At 46.4% G+C, this 22,295-nt stretch overlaps 1 protein-coding gene across 1 annotated transcript in view; it reads right to left on the reverse strand.

Annotated features, from left to right (window-relative positions):
* Positions 1-22,295, reverse strand: part of LOC140408502 (transmembrane protein 132C-like) — a 1,621,914-nt gene that overhangs the window by 1,202,693 nt on the left and 396,926 nt on the right. The window contains exon 2 of the mRNA XM_072495783.1: positions 11,547-12,444. Within this exon, the coding sequence (XP_072351884.1) occupies positions 11,547-12,444 (898 nt within the window). The remainder of the gene's footprint in view (positions 1-11,546; positions 12,445-22,295) is intronic.

Genomic DNA, 22,295 nt, shown 5'->3' on the forward strand with positions numbered 1-22,295 from the left:
GTAATCGCCTTTGTTTAAACACAAAACACCAGTGTTTGATTTTACCTTGTCATCCTCCAACTGTATTTTAAATTCCACCATATTGTGGTCGCTCCTTCCAAGAGGATCCCAAACTATGAGATCATTAATCAATCCTGCCTCATTACACAGGACCAGATCTAGGACCGCTTGTTCCCTTGTAGGTTCCATTACATACTGTTCCAGGAAATTATCCCGGGCACATTCTATAAACTCCTCCTCCAGGCTGCCTTTACCAACCTGGTTAAACCAATCGATATGCATATTAAAATCTCCCATGATAACCGCTGTACCATTTCTACATACATCCGTTATTTCTTTGCTTATTGCCTGCCCTACCATCCTGTTACTATTTGGTGGCCTATAGACTACTCCTATCAGTGACCTTTTCGCCTTACTATTCCTGATTTCCACCCAAATTGATTCAACCTTGTCCTCCATAGCACCAATACCATCCCTTACTATTGCCTGGATGCCATCCTTAAACAACAAAGCTACACCACCGCCCTTACCGTCCATTCTATCCTTTCGTATCGTCTGATACCCTTGGATATTTAACACCCAGTCGTGACCATCTTTTAACCATGTTTCAGTAATGGCCACTAAATCATAGTCATTCACGATGATTTGCGCCATCAACTCATTTACCTTATTTTGTATACTACGAGCATTCAGGTAATGTACACTTATGCTGTTTTTTATGTCTTTGTTATGAATCCTAACACCTTGATCAGTAACTTTTCGCAATTTATTTTTCCTCTTACCCTTTCTCCTAATTTTCCTTGTCTTTGAACCCATATCTCTACATAATAACCTGTCACGTAACCTGCTGCCTTGATCTCCATTAACCATTATACTGCCCATAGCTTTACACTTGCCTTCCCCCCAACTTGCTAGTTTAAAGTCCTTGTGACCAACCTATTTATCCTATTCGCTAGAACACTGGTCCCAGAATGGTTTAGGTGAAGGCCGTCCCGACGGTACAGGTCCCTCCTGCCCCAGTACTGATGCCAATGCCCCATGAAATGGAATCCCTCTTTCCCGCACCACTCCTTTAGCCACGTGTTAACTTCTCTAATTTTCTCAACCCTATGCCAATTGGCACGTGGCTCGGGTAGTAATCCAGAGATTATAACCCTGGAGGACCTGCTCTTTAATTTAGTCCCTAGTGTTTGATAATCCCCAAACGGGTGCTCTTTCCTAGTCTTACCTATGTTGTTAGTCCCAACGTGGACCACAACAATTGGATCCTCCCCCTCCCTCTCCAAAATCCTTTCAAGCCGATCAGAGATGTCCCTCACCCTGGCACCGGGCAGGCAACATACCATGCGGGACTCTCGATCTGGCTTACAAAGGATGCCATCAATCCCCCTAATTATAGAATCCCCTATAACTACCACTTGTCTTTTTGCTCCCCCCTCTTGAATGGCTTCCTGTACCACGGTGCAGTGGTCAGTCAACGCATCCTCCCTACAGACCTCTTCCTCATCCACACAGGGAGCAAGTACCTCATACCTGTTGGACAAGGTCAAGGGCTGAGGCTCCTCAACTCCTAAACTCAGGATCCCCCTACCTGCCTCCCTTGCAGTCACACCACTCTGTCCCTGACCACTGTCCAAATTAACAGAACTTATTCTACCGGGTGTGACTGCCTCCTGAAACAAAGCGTCCAGGTAATGTTCCCCCTCCCTGATGTGCCGCAGTGTGTGCAGCTCGGTCTCCAGCTCATCAATTCTGAGCTGAAATTCCTCGAGCAGCCAACACTTGCTGCAGATGTGGTCACTGACGGTCTCAATGGGATCCACCAGTTCCATCATCATACAGCAACAGCACATCACCTGTCCAGCCGTATTCAACTAGTTAATTAATTTAAATATTTTTTAAAAAAAATTTCTTTATAGAACCTCAAGGATAAACCCGAACACCAACAAAAACACAGCCCTCTCTCGCCACTCACCCGAACTCAGTCACTCACCTAAACTCAGATGTACTCTGTTCCAATCAGCACTCAGGTACTCACCTAAACTCAGATGCACTCTGTTCCAAACAGCACTCAGTCACTCACCTAAACTCAGGTGCACTCTGTTCCAATCAGCACTCAGTCACTCACCTAAACTCAGATGCACTCTGTTCCAATCAGCACTCAGTCACTCACCTAAACTCAGATGCACTCTGTTCCAATCAGCACTCAGTCACTCACCTAAATTCAGATGCACTCTGTTCCAATCAGCACTCCGTGACTAAAGGCACTCCTGCCACACCTTTTGTGTACTCACCTCTCCCAGCACTAAAGGAAAGGATCAAACCAAACATAAAACCACATCCAGGAGGAGGTGAGAGTAAAATTCGGTCATGTACTCAAAAGAGGTGGTGGAATGATCAAAACGGTTTTAACATAAGACAGGAGGAAGCATAATAAAAATAAATAATAAAAATAAATAAAACTGTTTTTGCAATTGTGTCGGGTGTTGGTGAGACCACATCTGGAGCACTGTGTCCAGTTTTGGTCCACTTATTTGAAGAAGGATGTGGTGGAATTGGAGGCAGTTCAGAGGAGGTTCAACAGATTGATTCCGGGGATGAAAGGGTTGACGTATGAGGAAAGAGTCAACAGTTTGAGCTTATACTCACTGGAGTTTAGAAGGATGAGAGGGGATCTAATCGAGGTGTATAACATACTAAATGGGGTTGATAAAGTAAATGTAGACCAAATTTCCCCCTTGTGGGGCAATCTGGAGTGAGAGGTCATGAATATAGGTTGAGAGGCGGTAGATTTGGCACTGAGATGAGGAGGAACTACTTCCCGCAGAGGGTGGTGAACTTGTGGAACTCGTGCCCCATAGTCCAGTGGAATCTGAGCCATTAAATGGTTTCAAGAAGGAGATAGATATATTTCTGATTTTTTTTAAACGGGTTAAAGGGATATGGGCAACAGGCAGGGAGGTGTATTTGAGACCAGGAAGAGATCAGCCGTGATCTGACTGAATGGCGGAGCAGGTTCAACGGGCTGAATTGCCTACTTCTACTCCTGATTCCTATGAGAGGCAACAAATGTGCGATTGGTTGATGTGGTGAGAGGCTGGTTTGTTCGTTCACCTTAGATCAATGTTCTACCTCACCAGCTCCTCCTGTTGTATTGTTATACCTCACTTACCCCTGCATCATCTCACCTAATCACATATTCTTTGTTCTTCAATTTATTTTATTGTGTTTCTTCCTAAGATTTGGTGTTGATATCATTTCAGACTTGTAACATCCCCTGTGTTTCTTTGGAGTGTCACTGCTCATTCCACCTGTCCTCTCCAATGTCTGTTCCAATATAAATGCTGTTGATTTTTCCTTCTTCCAGTTCTGAAGAAGTTACAGTTTAAATGTTAATTTATCCTCTCTTTCCATGGGTGCTAAGCTCGCTTAATGCCCTTACCATTATTTTGGCTTTGTTTGTTTCAGATCCCCGAAATCTACAAGTTTTTTGCATTTAAGTTGTCCACGAGTAACCAGTCTATAAAACAGTACCAAACACCAAGATGTGCAAAGTTAAACTCCACACGTCCATGTGAGTTGAAGGTTGCTGGCATACGATATCAGCAACAGTGAGGTGTAAACGGACGTTTGTTTTTGTCCTAATCTCAGGCTTTGATCTGTCTCCTGGCAACAGACAGTGTAGCAACCAATGTCAATGCCACTGTTTTTCCAGAGTAAGTGTGTGATGTGACTAGGCAGTCAGAGTGTAAATACTGAGTATGGATATCCAAAGTGTATTTACTGGAAATATTCCAGAACAAACGTAGAATTTCAAGAAATAAGTTACAAGTGCTCTGTTATTTCTTTAATGCAATTTCATCACCCAGCAGACCAGTTTCAAAATGCTCAGTGCACGCACTCCAATAACGCAGTAAGAGATGTTAAACAGTGAAACATAGAAAATAGGAGCAGGAATAGGCCATTCGGCCCTACAAGCCTGCTCAGCTATTCATTATGATCATGGCTGATCATCCAACTCAATAGCTTGATCCGCGTTCCCCCCCCATCTCCTTTGATCCCCTTCACCCCAAATACTATGTCTAACTACTTCATAGAATTTACAGTGCAGAAGGAGGCCGTTCGGCCATCGAGTCTGCACCAGCCCTTACAAAGAGCACCCTACTGAAGCCCACGTATCTTCCCTATCCCGGTAACGCCCACATAACATGCTTTGGACACTAAGGGCAATTTATCATGGCCAATCCACCTAACCTGCACATCTTTGGACTGTGGGAGGAAACCGGAGCACCCGGAGGAAACCCACGCACACACGGGGAGATCGTGCAGACTCCGCACAGACAGTGACTCACCCGGAAATTGAACCTGGGACCATGGAGCTGTGAAGCAATTGTGCTAACCACTCTGCTACTGTGCTGCCCGTGCTGCTTCTTGACAACATTCAGGGAAGGATTCTCCATTGGCCGATGCCGGAATCGGGAAAGGCGATTAGGTGGAGAATTGGTTTTGACACCGAAATCGTGGCGGGCACCAGGGGCGAAATTCTCCCCCAACGGTGCGATGTCCGCCAACTGGTGCCAAACACGGCGCCAATCAGACGGGCATCGCGCCGGCCCAAAGGTGCGGAATGCTCCGCATCTTTGGCGGCCTAGCCCCAACATTGAGGGGCTAGGCCGACGCCGGAGGGATTTCCGCCCCGCCAGCTGGCGGAAATGGTGTTTGTTGCCCCGCCAGCTGGCGCGGAAATGCGGCGCATGCGCGGGAGCGTCAGCGGCCGCTGTCAGTTTCCCGCGCATGCGCGGGAGCGTCAGCGGCCGCTGTCAGTTTCCCGCGCATGCGCAGTGGGGAGAGTCTCTTCCGCCTCCGCCATGGTGGAGGCCGGAGCGGAGGCGGAAGGGAAAGAGTGCCCCCACGGCACAGGCCCGCCCGCGGATCGGTGGGCCCCGATCGCGGGCCAGGCCACCGTGGGGGCACCCCCCGGGGCCAGATCACCCCGCGCCCCCCCCCCCAGGACTCCGGAGCCCGCCCACGCCGCCTGGTCCCGCCGGTAAATACCAGGTTTGATTTACGTCGGCGGGACAGGCAATTTCTGGGCGGGACTTCGGCCCATCCGGGCCGGAGAATCCAGCGGGGGGTCCCGCCAACCGGCGCGGCCCGATTCCCGCTCCCGCCCAATCTCCGGTACCGGAGACTTCGGCGGGGGCGGGGGCGGGATTCACGGCGGCCAACGGCCATTCTCAGACCCGGCGAGGGGTCGGAGAATGACGCCCCAGGTTCACGCAAATTACAATTCTCCGGTGCCTCGACAGCAGCGTCAATGTGTTCTTCGCCGCACTTACAGTAAACGCTGTTGGCATATCATTAGCAGGCCTGACCCGTGTTCTCTCGGACTCGGCGATTCTCCACCGGGGAGACGTGCGCTTTCAAAATTTGAGATACAAGCTGCTGAGGGGGCGAGTGAGGGGTAAGGAAAGTATCCAACATCGCCATAGTGTGCTGACAGTTGTGCCATTGGCCGGGGACGTCTGCCAGGGCCGGGGGGGGGGGGGGGGGGGTAGCAGGTCGTGGCAAGGAGGTGGACTGCGGGGGAGGAGAACTGCGGAACACCATTTCTGCAGCCAGAAAGGCCGCCATGCGGCTGCGCATGTTGCTGACTGACCGCTGTGAACTTAGTGCCAGGAGTCTTATGGGTACCCCCCCCCCGCCCCCCCCCCCCCCCCAGACCAGCCCTCCTAGGTACCCTCTGGCCCCAGCTGACCCATCAACAGGATTGGCACTCTCGGGTGCGAACAGTGCCACCTTGTTGCTGGAATGAGTGTGTGTGGGGAGTGACCATAAGCGGCTGCAGCTTGTCAGCCTCGAGTGCCAATCGTGACCACAGGCGAATCCGACATCACTTTCCATTGGAATCGATTGTGTTCCACGTGGCCCCGGTGCTGGCCCCTCAACGGTCGATGAATTATTCGAGGTGAGGCGCCAGTTGTGCTGTCGTAGAATCCACTAATCCTGCCCTGGCATCAACAGTTAATCTCAGGATTAAGAATCCGGCTGTTTAGGCCTCAACTGCTTCCTGTGGTAACGAATTCCACAGGCTCACCACTCTCTCGGTGGAGAAATTTCTCCTCATCTCTGTCCTAAATGACCTACCCCATATCGTCACACCGCGATCCCTGATTCTGGACACACCCACCATTGGTTCACCTCCTGCCTCTGCCCTGTCCAGTCCTCTTAGAATGTTATCGGTTTCTATGAAATCCCCCCGCATTCTTCTAAACTCCAGCAAATACAATCCTCACCGATTCAATCTCTCCTTATACGTCAGCCCTGCCATCCCAGGAACCAGCCTGGTAAACCTTTGCTGCACTCCCTCTCTAGCAAGAACGATAAAGATGAACTGTTGTGTGGAAGAGAAGCAGAACATAGTGGGGCAGAGAGGGCAGAATACAAAAGAGTGGAGATGAGTGTTTTATCTCATGACACACAACTGTACACCTGCCAAAAAGAAGCAAATACCCACATCTGACAATATACCTGCAAGCAGACGAGATGAACATTGTCTTTTAAAGATTACTTTTAAACTTATCTTGCATCTGAATCCATGAACAAAATTAACCCCAAAGAAAAGAAATATAAAATTTCCCAAATCTAATCACAATCTGCCCACTTCTCATATTAACAGAGGTCGGAGAGGTGGTGCAGACAACCAATCCATTCTGAGGAGACAGGTTAGTCATTAAAATCTATTAAGGGGGCCAAATGTCTCCATTCTAACCCCATTTTTGTCTTTTAAACAATTTGTGGCTGGAAATCCCAGTGAGTAAAAGGAAATGAGAAGAACTGAATACTTTATTCACTCCAGTCTACCCTTTTGAATTTGAAACCTATTGAACAGTGGATGTTGTCAAAGAACTAGTAGCAATTAGTACTAGATTCTACGGCAAGCGATTAAACCCTTAAACTCTCACACTTACCAAACAGCTAACTCCACTCACTGCTCGTTGCACTCTTGGCCGGGTAGATAGGGAGAAACTATTCCAATTTGTGAAAGGATCAAGAATGAGAGGGGACAGATTTCAAGTAATTAGTAAAAAAAAGCAAAAGTGAGATGAGGAGAATCATTTTTTAATAGTGAGTCGCTCGAGTTTGGGATGTACTGTCTGAGAATGTGGTGGAGGCTGCTGTAATTGCAGCAGTCAAGAGGGAATTGGGTTGTATTTTTGAAAAGGAAGAATGTGCAGGATTACGGGCAGAAGGCAGGGGAATGGGACTAGGTGAGTTGCCCATTCGGAAGGTGGCTAGCACTGCTGCCTCACAGGGCGAGGGACCCGGGTGCAATTCCAGCCATGGGCAACAGTTTGGAGTTTGCACTTTCTCCCCATGTCTGCGTGGATTTCCTCCGGGTGCTCCAGTTTCCTCCCAGAGTCCAAAGATGTGCAGGTTAGGTGGATTGGCCATGCTAAATTGCCCTTTAGTGTTGAAAGATGTGCAGGTTAGATAGGATTATGGGGATAGGGTGGGGGAGTTGGCCAAGGTAGGATACTCTTTTGGTGGGTCAGTGCAAACTCGATGGACTGAATGGCCTCTTTCTGTATTGTAGGGATTATATAAGGATTCCTTGTGGGTCAGGAGTGGCAGAACCTTTAACCCTGGACTTACAAAATTCATTTCCACGTGTTCTGACTTCCAGAATCATTTAATGTCCCCTCATCATGGCTAAATCAAACAACTTCCCCCCACCCACCCCCAATCCCCGATGTTTAATTTGCAACAACCCTCCCACCCTCAATATCTAATATACTCCCATCCCGCAAGCTACAGCTTCCCCACTGCTTCAGAAAGCACTGAGCTGCCTTGATGTAGTCAGGAGTTGTCAATGATAGCAAGGATGTTTCTAAACATTGTGGTTAGCATCAAAGCAGGGTACTTGAGATACAATCAAGAATGAAGGGAAATATAAATAAACAAACCCTCTAAGCAGCTATTTCTGAACCAGTAAGCTGTCAATCACAGGCTGATGAAAGGTATTGCTCTGTGAAATTGAATGGATGCTTAGCATATCAATGGGTGTCGGGGAATTGAAGCCTTTTCAAGTGAAGCCTCTGACACTTGTAAAAGCTGCGGTTTTCATGGTTTGTCTGAGGGAGTAGGTGTTAGGAAAGGGGAAGTGTTACTGCATTGATTCTTCACTGAACTGCCTGAACTGTACATCAGCTGTCAGGCAGAGCGGTTCAGGCTGAGGAGGTCACCTCAGAGTTTTAAAAGTCAGACCAGGAGGATGCTGTTGAGCACAGGGTTGCCTGAGATCACCATGCCAAGGGTGATCTTCAGGTTTCCCAGGGCTGGAAGGGGCAGACCAGATACGGGACCCTCATCACGGAGGGTTGGGGTGGGGGTTGGGGGGCCCTCACCCACTCAACATTCAGGACCCTTGGGAGACCCCCGCTCTGCAGCTTGGAAGTGGCAGAAGTGCACAATATCAATGGATTGAGCCCCCCTTGATCCCCCCTTGGGGTACAATGTGCCAGGGCTGCACTTGACCACGGCAACACCAAAGCCCGCCCAGAGCTTTTCCCACTGTGGGGGTCGGAGCTACATAGGGGGGAGGGAGGGGGGGGGGGGGGGGGTGGTTCGGAATCGGGCCTCCAGACCATTTACTGCAGGCTAATGCATGCAGATCACTATTTTGCATTTTCTTGCCAGCATGTGGTGGGTAGATCGGGAATGGGTCTGTCGCCAGGCGCTGATCAGGTCCCGTTTTTCTGTCGAAGTTCCATTCTCCGCCCAGTCGGAATTCCCGATCTTAGCAGTGGGGAATGAAGAATCCTGCTCCATATTTTTTTTAATGAACTTGTCGCAAATACTGCATCTCAAATGCAGATTAATTCTGCTTCCCGTCAAACCAATTCCAATTAAAAATCATTGAAGCTCTTAAACAGTGTGTCGAGGACTCGGTTGGAATGTCAGTATTCATAGAATTTGCAGTGCAGAAGGAAGCCATTCAGCCCATTGAGTCTGCACCGGCCCTTGGAAAGAGCACCCTTCCTAAGCCCATACCCCCACCCTATCCCCGTAACCCAGTAACCCCATCCACCCTTTTTGGACACTAAGTGCAACTTAGCATGGCCAATTCACCTAACCTCACATCTTTGGACTGTGCGAGGAAATCAGAGCATCCGGAGGAAACCCACGCAGACACGGGGAGAACATGCAGACTCCGCACAGACAATGACCCAAGCTGGGAATCGAACCTGGGGCCCTGGAGCTGTGAAGCAACTGTGCTAAGGGTGCACCCTTAGTACTTCTGAGGGTACTTCTGAGGCTATATTATGTGGCTAACATATTGATGACCAATGTCACTGAGTAAGTCAACATGAGTTTGAAAAAGACACCAAATGTTTCACTCACTTTAGCTCACTTGCTAACATAATTGAATTGAGGAAACTATCCCTGGTTGTATTACAAACTTAATGATGGAAAGGTTAGAACCAAAAAAAAGTAATGATGCTCCAAAGGATCAGGCAATGTCGTCAATGTCCTTCTGTTATATTTTGAAACTAGCTGATTCAAGTGGCTGGGTCTTATTTGGAAAGGAAATTCCTCAGCTGCTTATATGGCCAGCTTTAGCTACATCTTGTCTTTGAGATTGAGCTGATGCTGAGTAGATTATCCCACCACTGACCCTAGCCTAAGAAGGTTTCAAAGCTTCTGCAAAACCTTAATACCATGGCAGAAAAGCTTCCAGTTACTGATTACAGTTTTCTCATGTGCTATTCTGGGTGTCATTTCTTTAACTACTGCAAGCTCATTTGTCTACTTCTCAAGGTTAAGCTGTCTGCGACCATGATCGAAAAATCTTAGAAGGACAATTATCTGATCAACAGTCCAATGCAATTGCCTGTGACACTGCTAGTTTGCAGCAGGCTTGTGAATTAGCCATACATTATTCTCAAAAATCAAGCATTGTAATCGTGAAGACGCACAGAAAGGTAAAATTTGAAATCCTTTGCAAAAACCTGTAAGATTTAGAATTTACTATGTGAGATAAAAATTGGTTATAATTATGAAAAGTTTAACATTACTGTTAATGGAACCCTCAGGATTTTACAGTCAGAAATAAATATGGGCATTCTTGGCAGAGGTCCCCAGGTGCCTAAGAACGTTAGGTTGGGAAATGCAACATTTTATAGATGCTAGCTCAATATTTATAGGTGCTAGCTCAATAATATTCACAGTTGTAAATCAGAGTTTGTTTCAAATCAAGGGCAGTGGCGATAAAATGGAAACTCCATACAATGAGAGGAATATTCACCTCCAATGTAGATTGACTCAGAACAAGGTGGACATTCCAAGTTCAATATTTTGAGCCATGTGCAGCACCAATGAACTTTGCTCCATCAAACAACACGGCAAAAGATAAATTGGCAGTCATTGTGAAACCTTTTGTGTGCAAAGTAACTTCCACATATGCCAGCATAGTGCAGTGTACTTCACTGTGTAGTTACATCATAAATATATTACATCATTTGGTTAAAACATCAGCTTGACTTTACGTATTCATACATTCTCTATTGATTTTTTCTCTTGACCTAAAGGATAGTTATATACTTCATTGGAAATGTTATTTTTCAAGGATGTCATGACTGTCACTTTTCTTCCCCAAATGCAACTCAAATATTAATTTGAAACATTTCGGCCACATTAGGCTGAGTATATCCGACTACAGTGGTTCTCAATTATTTTGTCTACAGATCACTTAGGCAAGACAAAAGACCCCCCAACCCACTTTCACTTGCCTCTGCAAAAAGAACTCATCGAAATTAATGAGAAGAATTGTGCTGCTTTTGTCAAGGCACCAATTGAGGTCATGCAGGGGCTGCATGGTGACACAGTGATTAGTACTGCTGCCTCACAGCTTCAGAGACCCGGACTCAATTCCGACCTCAGGCGGCTGTCTGTGTGGAGTCTGCACTTTCTCCCCGTGTCTGCGTGGGTTTCCTCCGGATGCTCCGGTTTCCTCCCACAGTCCAAAGATGTGCAGGTTAGGTGGATTGACGATGCTAAATTGCCCTGAGTGTCCAAAAAGCTTAGGTGGGGTTACTAGGTTACGGGGATAGGGTGGAGGTGTGGGCTTAAGTAGTGTGCTCTTTCCAAGGGTTGGTACAGACTTGATGGGCCGAATGGCCTCCTTCTGCACTGTAAATTCTATGACTCTAAAACAAATACATAGGTGCTAGCTCAATAATATTCACAGTTGTAAATCAGAGTTTGTTTCAAATCAAGAGCAGTGGCGATAAAATGGAAACTCCATACAATGAGAGGAATATTCACCTCCAATGTAGATTGACTCAGAACAAGCTGCATGACCTAAATGTTTCAAATTAATATTCAGGACAAAATGTGCAATTTAATGTGTAAATTTCTGGCTCAGATTTCAGTAGTTTCACATAATACCAAGCAAATAAAAGCATATTTATCAGATATACTCCCAGTTTAACACAATTAATGCAACAATTATTAATCAATGACTATCGTGCAAATAGACCTACCGTAGTGTGAAATGGTCCACTGTTGAGCTGCTGGCCAGAGACACATAAAAAGTGACAACTTCGCCTTGCTTGACAGGTCTTCGTAAAACTGAGACGACAATGTTGCTGTCCAGCCTCATTTCCGTTCTCTGCGGGTTCCCAGATCCTTGGCAAAGTCGGACACTTCCAATACGTTGCAGAGACTGGAGCGTTTCATCAACATCATTGCGGCCTGGTCGGATAGCGTTGCCCTTTCGTGACTCCTCCAAATCACAGTCCCCGTCTTCATCGGTACCCTGCACCATGTAATAAAGTTCCACTGGAGTTCCCTCAGACTGATCAGCTATCTTTTTACGGCCAGGCACCACAGTGGGAGGATTGAACCAGGATGGTAGAAGTTCCAGCTCCACAATACACAACCCAAGATCTCCTTTCAGGCGGCAACTGTTTCTGACTTCCCTCGTTTCCCGAAATGCATACACCCGGATACAAGGCAGGTTATCATTAACACTGTAATCATCCCAGTCTCGACCTGCGATGTAAAACAAAATCTGTACTATTGGTCGATTGGAGTAAACTTTATCATCAATAATATTTGCTTTGATTTTCCAGTTGAAAGTGAATCTATCGACCATGCTGAATGCATTAGAAGGCTGTAAGATGGCCCTGGGGACAACTTGTTCCACAGCATAAGGTCCATAACTGGCATTGACTACAGGGGCTGTCTTCGTTTCATGGATGAAGAAAGGCTCCACACGGAACTGTAAACTGGAATTTCGCATGATATCCTGATTGGCTTCTTTTAGCAAAAATGAACTTCCAGCTTTATGTATTCGATAATTTACTGGTAGATAGACTGGGAGAGAAGAAAATTTTTGTGCACCCTCCACATTTCCCATGATTGCACGACTTTCTACAGCTGGGGATAAACAAGAAACATAAAGAAATATGAATAATGTGCCTAGATTTCCTTAAAAATAGAACACTTTAGATATTTACTTTGATGATTAAGTTATCTTGGTTGCTTATAATGATTTCTCCCATGAATACATGACAGTGTTGATGCACAATCATTTAACACTCAACTCTTTCAGTTGACAGCTCTTCTGTCAGATGTTGCTATAGGTGTGAAATGCAGCTCAACTCAATAAGCATCTTGGAGTAAATAAAACATTATTCCATTAAGAAGCTTTCAATATGGGCCTTTCACAGTGAGGAAAGCAGCAGGCAACAAAGATCGAATACTAAGTAAGATTAAACATGTGACTCCCCTGATGGAAAGGTTAATTCATTATTAAGCATTATTAATCTATTGTCTAATTAGACATACATTTTGATTCACTATTCAAAAAATGATTCCACCTTCCCGTGCATGACTTGATTGGGACAATGTGGCAGTTCACTATTTTTCATCCCAAATTCTAAACACTAAACTGTGATAATGCTTGCGGAGAGGTTTACTGAAGGGGGAGCTGCCGTGTGGTATGTATCTTACAAGAGAGCCCCAAATCTCGCAGATGCCATGCACGCACTGATTCTGATGAACTGCTCTCACACCAAATCTCTGAAATGAGGTTCCACTGTCCATGAGGAGTTCCTTAAGAGCCAGTGTGAGATTTTAGTTGCCTTGGAGAATTGGTCAATTTGAACAAAATTATTGTTTGAAATTAAAGGAGTGCTGTCTAACATTAATGAATGTGCTATTTGTTTTCTATTTGTTCATGGGATATGCATGTCGCTGGCGAGAGCAGCATTTATTTCCCATCCCTAATTGCTCTTGAGAAGGTGGTGTGCAGTGGTGTGCAGCCTTCTTGAACCGTTTCAGTCCACGTGTTGTAGGAACACCCTCAGTGCTGTCAGGGAGGAAGTTGTTGGCAGGATAATTTTTTGGCAAATCTGAATATTAGAGAAGACTGCTAATCTCACTTGAATATGCAATTCCCTGAGGTAACCAAGGCATTGGGAACCATCCCCTTCGTCTTCGAGACCTTTTGTGAGTGCCGTTCAGTACTGGTCTCATGAACAGGGGCCAGATGGAACGACACTCAAGAGGGTCTCCCAGGGGATTGGAGGCCCCAGGTGCTTGCCGTCTGGGCATGGTGGCACCCTGACACTTCTAATGCCAGCCTGGCACCCTGGTAGTGTCACCTGGGTGCCAGTCTGGCACTGCCAAGTTACCCAGGTGGCACTGCCAGCTGGCAGGGGCACTGCCAGGGTGCCAAGTTGGCATTTTTTGCACAGCGGTGATCAGGCCCGGGGGTGCCCTGTGCACATGGGGGGGAAGTGGGTGGATACCCTTTTGGTGAGTTGGCGTCCCAATCTCTCACTGCACTAAGGAGTTTCGGCGAGCGGGGCTCCTCAGTGCAGGAAACGGGACGAAGCGCGGCCTCAGCCGCATGTTCCCCGCAACAAACAGGAGCCACATTAGTTGTGGTTCTCGGCACTGCAAGCACCGGGAAACATGCAGCCAAATGGATTGGATTTGTTTATTGTCACGTGTACCGAGGTACAGTGAAAAGTATTTTTCTGCGAGCAGCTCAACAAATCATTAAGTACATGAGAAGAAAAGGGAATAAAAGAAAATACATAATGGGGCAACACAACATATATAACACAACATATAAATGCGCTCGCTATTGGACATAGTTCCCATTTGGTTTGATCACATCCATTGTTTGTGAAATCCAATTTACACTGACAATTCTGGAAAATGTGAGACATGCTTTCTCGGAAGTCATTCGGATGCAGATCAATGCACTCTGGTTTCACACATGATTTTGATCCAAGTGAAGAGTTCAAATATGTCGCCATACATTACCATGACTGGTGTCATTCACAATCATTATACTAGTACTGTTCAATTCCATAATCAATCCCACCTAAATATATAGGTGAGGCTTCCTCTCCAAAATCATCAATCTATTCTTTAGAATAGCACTACCATTCCACAACACCTTGTGTGCAGAGAAAAACATCCCCATAATTGTCATGTATGATTACATTCACGATTCAAGGTTGAGGCACAGCAAATCTTAGCAAACTATTTTACATTTATCAGGGTCAAATTACATTTGTGAAAATTGGCCCTTCCACATGTCAAGTTGCAGGCTGGGAAGTCAAGGGGCTCCCTCCTGTTTGGGAAGTCAGTGCCCAGTGGAGGCCCCTTCCCCTGCTCCAGTCATTCTTGCTGTCCCGCTTACCCCTTACCAGGGTCCAGCTGCCAGGCATTTACAAAACCATCCCGTTTACCTTGGTGTCCGGCCTCCAGTGATGTTCCTCATGGGGGACTGTCTATAATCTCCACAGTGGCCATCTGACTGGCCAGCAACTCACGGAGGCGAAACTTGCTTCAAGGAGATGACAGAAGCCATGACCTGAGGCGATTAACAATCATCCGTTATTTAAATCAGGCTGGAGCTCCCTGGCAGGTCCCCCGCCCCCCCCCCCCCCCGGCTGTGGGATCATTGCCTCTGTGAAAAATTCCAGCATTAAAGGACTAGATTTTTCTCAGTGGTGCATTTACTGCCATCATTGCCCCAAACTGCAGTACCAACCATTAATGTAACATTATTAAGAACCAAAATAATAACAGGAAGTGCTGGAAAAACTAAGTAGGTCAGGCACAAAGTGTGGAAAGAGAAACGGTGTGAATGTTTCGAGTCCAATATGATTCTTCTTCAGAAATGACCCCGTGCTGAGGTTTACCTGTCTGTAATCTGACAGTAGAGAAGCTTGCCATTTGGTCCTGAGAAAGGATGGCCCACGACAAGCTGGACGGCACAGTGGCACAGTGGTTAGCATTGCTGCCTTACAGCGCCAGGGACCCCGGTTCAATTCTGGCATTGGGTGACTGTGTGTGGAGTTTGTACGTTCTCACTGTGTCTGCATGGGTTTCCTCTAGTTTCTTCCCACAGTCCAAGATGTGCAGGTTAGGTGGATTGGCCATGATATATTGCCCCTTAGTCTCCAAAAGGTTAAGTGGGGAATGGGCTGGGGGCGTGGGCTTAGGTGGGGTGCTCTTTCAGAGGGTTGCTGCAGACTCGAGGGGCAAATGGCCTCCTTCTGCGTGGTAGGGATTCCATAATTCTACGATTCCTAGCCCAGGGAAGCCACTGGTTCTGGCATATTGGTTGTGCTCTTCCTCCATTCAGGGATGCCCTTTGAAACGTGGGTTCCATTCCAAATCAAAACACGCAGAGTGCCTTTGCACAATCAAATTTCTTCTTAAAGGGCAAGTGACCCTCAAACAAAGACTTCTGATACGTATCATTTGTCACCTCAGAACCTCCTGGCACTGTAAAGGATCAAGGGGTCTCGATTGAACAGCAACACAAATGTTGGAACCACGATGATTTCCAGATTTGTTGCTCGTGAGGTACTTTTATCACTGATAAGATAGGCACAAAAAAATAATCAAAAAGCTGAAAGAAATGTAGCCTTTATAACTAGAGAGATAGAATACAAAAGGAAGGACACTATGAAGAGAGTTTACCGAAACTAGGCTAATATTCCCTGGGATATAGAATGTTAAGGGGCCTATTTAATTGAAGTTTCTAGGATTGTGAAAGGAATTGATCAGGCAGATACAAAGAAACCTTTTCCAATGGCGAGGGACTGAGGAGCAAGAGTGGGCCATTCAGCCCTTCAAACCTACTCCGCCATTCAGTAATATCATGGCAGATCTTGTTGTGCTCTCAAATCCACTTTCTTCCCTGTCCCCCATAACCAATGACTCCGTGCCTATCATAAATCTGTCAACTCTGCCTTGAATAAATTCACGGGCTCTGCCTCCATTGTTCTCTGAAGAAGAGAATTCCAGATACTAACAATCCTCTGAGAGAAAAGAAATCATCCTAATGTCCATCCTAATTCTTATTCTTAAACTGTGTTCTGTAGTTCTAGACACCCCCACAAGGGGGAACATTTTCCCGGTATCAACCCCTCAGGATCTTATACGTTTCAATAAGGTTGACTGTGACTGACCAGTGAGTCTCACGTCAGGGGTAGGGAAACTATTGGTGAAGATTCTGAAGGAGAAAATCTATCTCCTCTTGAAGAGGCAAGGTTTTATCAGGAATAGTCAGCATGGCTCTGTCTGCGGGAGGTCATGTCTAAGAAATTAGATTGGATATTTTGAGCATGTGACTGGGTGTGTAGATGAGGGCAGTGCAGTTGTGCTCTTAAACGGGACAGTTTTCTTTTAGGTTGAATGCTGACCCAATCACCCTGGTCACTGAACCCCTCACCATCATGGCCTCCAGACTGCCCCCACCACCTCCCAGCGTCCCAACTTGACGATTAGGTGGTCCTCGAGCCCTCCTCATCTCAACTCATAAGGGCAAGGCACCCCTGGGTCCGATCCCTGGCATGGGCAAACAGGCACTTGGGCATATTGGCACTGCCACCTGGGAACCCTGGCAGTGCCAGGTTTGCACTATCAGCATGCCAGGGTGTCAGGGTTCCAGGGTGGCACTGCCAAGGTTCCCAGGTGGCATCAGGGGTGCCAGGGTACCACCCTGCCGAGAAGCAGAACACCTGGGGGCCTCTGATCACCTGGGAGACCCCCCCCCAAGTGCACGCCTAGTCCACATTTGTGGAAACCAGTGCTAAATGGTGCCATGGCAAGGTCTCCGAGGCATGGGCATTCAATCCCGCTCCTTGTGATAATCCGGTGTAGATATATTCAAGTGAGCCTAACTGCTCACTTGAATGTGCAAATTTGGATCAACTACAGTGAAGATGAGATCCAGATCGCAATGTCTTCACTGGGTGCCTTGACGGTTTTTGGGGAGACCTCATTGTCAGCAGGTCATCATTTATCTCACTGCTGTCTGTGGGACCTTGCTGTGTACAATCAATTGGCCACTACATTTTCATACATAGTAATAGCGACAACACTTCAAAAAATAATTTATTCGCTCCGAGGCATTTGGAGACATCTTGAGAACATGACAAGCAAAATCAATGGGTGGGATTTTCTGGCCATTCCTGCCTGCTGGATCTTCCAGACTCACTGATGGTGCCCGCCCCGCCATGGGTTCCCTGGTGCCGGAGGGTGCGAATAATGGAAAACCCCATGGACAGTGGCAGAGCCAGAAGACCCTACCCCTGGTCAACAGCAGCTGCCTCCGCTGTAACAAAACACACTGCGATGTGGGGGTGGAAAATCCCACCCAATTGCTTCATAGCATTTTCCTCCTAGAAAAATGGAATTCTACAGTAAACCCCGCTTACCCACTTAACATTTATATTTGACAAGGGGATGACACGGCGGCCATTTCTGGCCATGCCCATCAAAAGAGAGGAAAATTACAAAGATAGATTTTTGGGGCAAGGATCTGGTATTGGGCCTTCTGACCCCAATGTTGAATTGTTGGCCACCCCATGCAGGTTCAAAAGCAGCAGGGAGAAAGAGAGAAAAATGTCATCCCAAGCTTCAACTATAGTGGTACCCTGGTTGAAATGTAAAAGAAGCCAGAATCTAGTTTTTGATCACTGCGCTATGAGACAACCAGACAAGCTAAAACTGACCATGACAGGGTCTGGTCTTTTATCGCACCGAGCGCTGTAATCGGTATTGAGCTGCCTATTAAAAATGCCTGTCACATAAGGTTTAGAATTCCCATGTGAGCTGATAAATGAAAAGCAATTGAGTTTTTTATGCTTTACACAGTCTGTTCCTATCACATTCTCATAAAGATCTTTCAGCTGTCACAATTCAGAGTAGTCTCACAACCATTTCACAAATATATATCCTCAGACAGTATAAAGCAGCATCAGAGAGTAGATCCTGGAGTCTCTATCAAAGATCAACATCACTCCCAGTGGGCTCCTAATCCAGACAACAGATCGCAGGACAAAGGCAATATTCTGGTCACCTATGATTTTGTCAGTCCAGTAAAACAGTATTAGTTGCAATAGTTGAGTTAATCTACTCTGTGGAAAAAAACGGGGGGGGGGGGGGGGGGGGGGCGGTGGGGGCAGCGTTTAAAGCGACACATCTGTCAAACAAGCACTGAATATGACCAATATAATTTGATCATCCCATGATCTAATTAAGTACAGACATTATGAACTGATAGGAATTAGGAAATGCAGCTGAAAGCATTATCTCAATTTTCCAATACAATAATATGCCACTAATCTGAATCGATCAGAACTAAATAGAGTTCAAACTTATCATTTGTTTACACCGGTAGTATGTAATTTAGAACTTGATGCACACTGTACAATGTTGATACCCGAAAGAAAATGATGTAGCCTTTTCCATTTTAAATCAGGGAGGGGGGGGTTGGGGGAACTGACATTTAAATATAGTTTGCCAAACATTGCTAGAAAATAATGGCGTGTTAATAAGGTACGTTGTTAGTAATATGCAAATTGGTCAGCAAGTTCAAGTGATTGAGACATATGCTGTGGGTTGTGAATCTCCAGTATTGCCGATCGATTTACCCCACTCTACTCTTTGTTTCTCACAAATAACGGGCGGGATTTCCCGCGCAACCCGCCGCGTGTTTGACAGTGGCGGAAGCGGCCCGAGATTGGCCGGCAGCAGGGTCTTCTGGTCCCACCGTTGTCAATGGGATTTCCAACGGAATGCAGCTCTTGCCGCCAGGAAACCCGCGGTGGGGATGCAGTGTTGGCGGGGTCCAGAAGATCCCACCAGCATGAACGGCTGGAAAATTCAGGCCCACATCTCGCCTTAGTTTCTCTGTTATTCTAAAGAACTTGCTGCCATGTGACAATTGTTAATACAATGCCAATGCACCACTCTGACCAGAAAGTGAACAACTTAAACTGTTCAATCCAGCATGTAGTAAACAGTTGTTAAAGATTTAAGAAATGCAAAATGTTTTGCTTACTTTCTTTTCCTTTCTTTCTTTTTCCTTTCTCTTCAACCTTAACCTGATTTACTAAGGTCCTGGATGTCTCATTGCCTTTGCCACACAGTTATCAACTCACATTCCCAGGGCAACACAATGGCACAGTGGTTAGCAGGTTAGCACCGAGGTCCCAGGTTCTGGGTCACTGTCCCTGTGGAGTTTGCACATTTTCCCCGTGCTTGTGTGCGTTTTGCCCCTACAACCCAAAGATGTGCAGGATAGGTGGATTGGCCACATTAAATTGCCCCTTAATTGGAAAAAAATTAATTGGGTACTCTAAATATAAAAAAACCCTCACATTTCCAAGAGGTTATGGCACAAAAACGTTTCAGCTGAAGGACAAAGCCTGGCTTGGGTAGAATATTCTTCAAAATACCCCGCTCTTCCAGGGCTCTGTCGGCGTGATCCTCTGTTTCGCCGGCAGCGCACTCACGCCCGCGGATTTCCCGATGGCGTGGGGGTGCCTCCAATGGGAAAGCACATTGGCCAGCTGCCAGGCCGGAGGATCCCGCTGCCGGCGGTGGCGCGCCGCACTAGAAAACGGGTGCAGCAGGATGGAGACTCCCGCCCCCAAGATATGGCTCAGAATGACAGCATCACAGCAACCATTTAAATGTTGCTTCCACTCTGATTGAATGGGTTCTGAGATGGCTAATAAGTCCAATGTGCACTCTGCAGATTCTGCCACATGTGGGGCAGCTGATATTTGGAGGGTCAGGTAAATGAGTTGTCTGGAGGTTTGTGTTCTCTCTGTGACGTCTCAACTTTGCCTCTGCACGTAACCGACAAAGTTTCTTAATGTGTTTAGGGTCTTCCCGAAAGAACCTTCGCTATTTTAGTCCGTCACAAGCCAAAGACTCACATGAATCAGACAGGGTGTCTGAGCTCTTCAGGAGATGCTTTGAGGACATCCCCAAAGCGTTTCCACTGTCCTGTTGGGGGTCTCCTGTCGCAAGTGAGTTCCAAGTAGACCAGTTCATTTGGGACTCTGTGTCAGGCATACGAATGACATGCCCTGCCCAGAGGAGCAGGGTTTGAGTGATTCGCGCTTTAATTAGTGCCTGAACATACTGACTTGGGAGAGGACATTGCTGATGGGTCACCTTTCTTACCACGTGATGTGAGTTCGCTCACACCCATACAGGTAGGATTAGGATTCAATTTAATCTCACATGATTAAAGTTGTTTTCAGTTATTTTCACTCAGTGAAATATTTTAAAAGTTGCTTATTCCAAGGGTGCTTTAGAACAGGCATTGTCAAACCCGGGGGCGCGACCCGCGGGTTGGTCTCAGGCGGGTGTCGGGTTGCGGAGCCATCCGTCGCGGCGCTCTCGATCGCGCAAATCTGCGCGAAACAGCCGCAGCAGCCGGCTGTAAATATTGCCGGCTGCAAGCGGCCTTCAAAATGGCCGCGAACATGTAAAAGAAATGCGGCCACACTGCACATGTGTGCCGGATCATCGGGCACGCATGTGCAGTGCGGCCGCTTTTTTTTTAAACGGTCGCAGCTTTTTGTTTTACAAGTTTGGGGGGGGGGGGGGGTTCATTTTATTCATTTAATTTCGTAATTTTATTTTTATTTTTTAAATTTATCTTATTCATTTTTTTTTTTACAAGTTCGGGGGGGTGTTTATTTGATAAAGTTTTACAGGGAAAAAATGCAGAACTTTGGACAGATGGAGACTCCATACTTTCCGACACCGGAAGGCTTCACCTTCATCCAACAGGTTCCATTGGAGGAGCGTGTACGAGGGTCAAAGGGGCCCAAAACCATTTCCTCCATTTTTGTCAGCAGCAAACAATGTAAGAGAAAATGGTGGGTCGTGCAGGTCAGCCAGCGTAGGGCGCGAAGTTCGGCTGGTGTGGGTCGCAAAGAACAACTGGCGTGGGCTGCGAAGGCCGGCCAGCGTGGGTCGCGAAGGTCGGCCAGCGTGGGTCGCGAAGGTCGGCCGGGTTGGGTCCCGAAGGTGCCGGTTGGTAAAAATGGGTCCCCGGAAAAAAAGTTTGACAAACACTGCTTTAGAATGCAACATTAGCTGATGCGGTTCAGTGTTCGCTGGATAAGAATCTGTATAAGATTCATGTCTCTTGCTTACAAGGCGAAATACATTCTTTTAGATGGTCTTGTTCAGAATAAGTTATGGTTGTTGCTTGAAATGAAATGCAACAAACAAAGGTTACACCTCTATGCAGGGAAACTGCATTAGCATTGTTTATTTTTCTGTACATCTACTACTTTGTGTGCATCTGGACTTGGTCAATACAATAAACAAAAAGTGGATGCAAACCATATTCTGCCATCAGGTTTGAATGGTTATTTGAGCAAGGCTAAATAATAATAATATTTATTAGTGTCACAAGTAGGTTTACATTAACACTGCAATGAAGTTACTGTGAAAATCCCCTAGTCGCCACACTCCAGCGCCTGTACGGTACACTGAGGGAGAATTCAGAATGTCCAATTCACCTAACAGCACATTTTCCGGGACTTGTGGGAAGAAACCGAAGCACTCTCTGAACTAACAACCCTCTTTGAATTCCAATGGTATTTCTAGATAATGGGTTAACGTTGCATTCAGGATTGATATTCAATTCACATTAATTAGGAGTACTCACACTGACAAATGTCTGAGCCATTATCATCACCCCCATCCCACCCCCATAGAAAATACACTTCCTCCTTTAGTGGGAAGTGTTCTCAAAGCTGATTTCTGGGTCTGATTATTGATCTTTGGCATTTACTCTAATATGCAGCTCGTGTGTTGAAGTGTTGCGACAAATGCACAATACACGTGATGCTAAAATATGATATACATACATTAAAACAATTTTTTTTTGTGCATTCTTTGTCATGATATGCAAACATGCAGCTAATGAACACATAGAA

Source organism: Scyliorhinus torazame, chromosome 1 (genome assembly GCF_047496885.1).
Source record: "Scyliorhinus torazame isolate Kashiwa2021f chromosome 1, sScyTor2.1, whole genome shotgun sequence".
In the NCBI taxonomy this organism is placed as follows: Eukaryota; Metazoa; Chordata; class Chondrichthyes; order Carcharhiniformes; family Scyliorhinidae; genus Scyliorhinus; species Scyliorhinus torazame.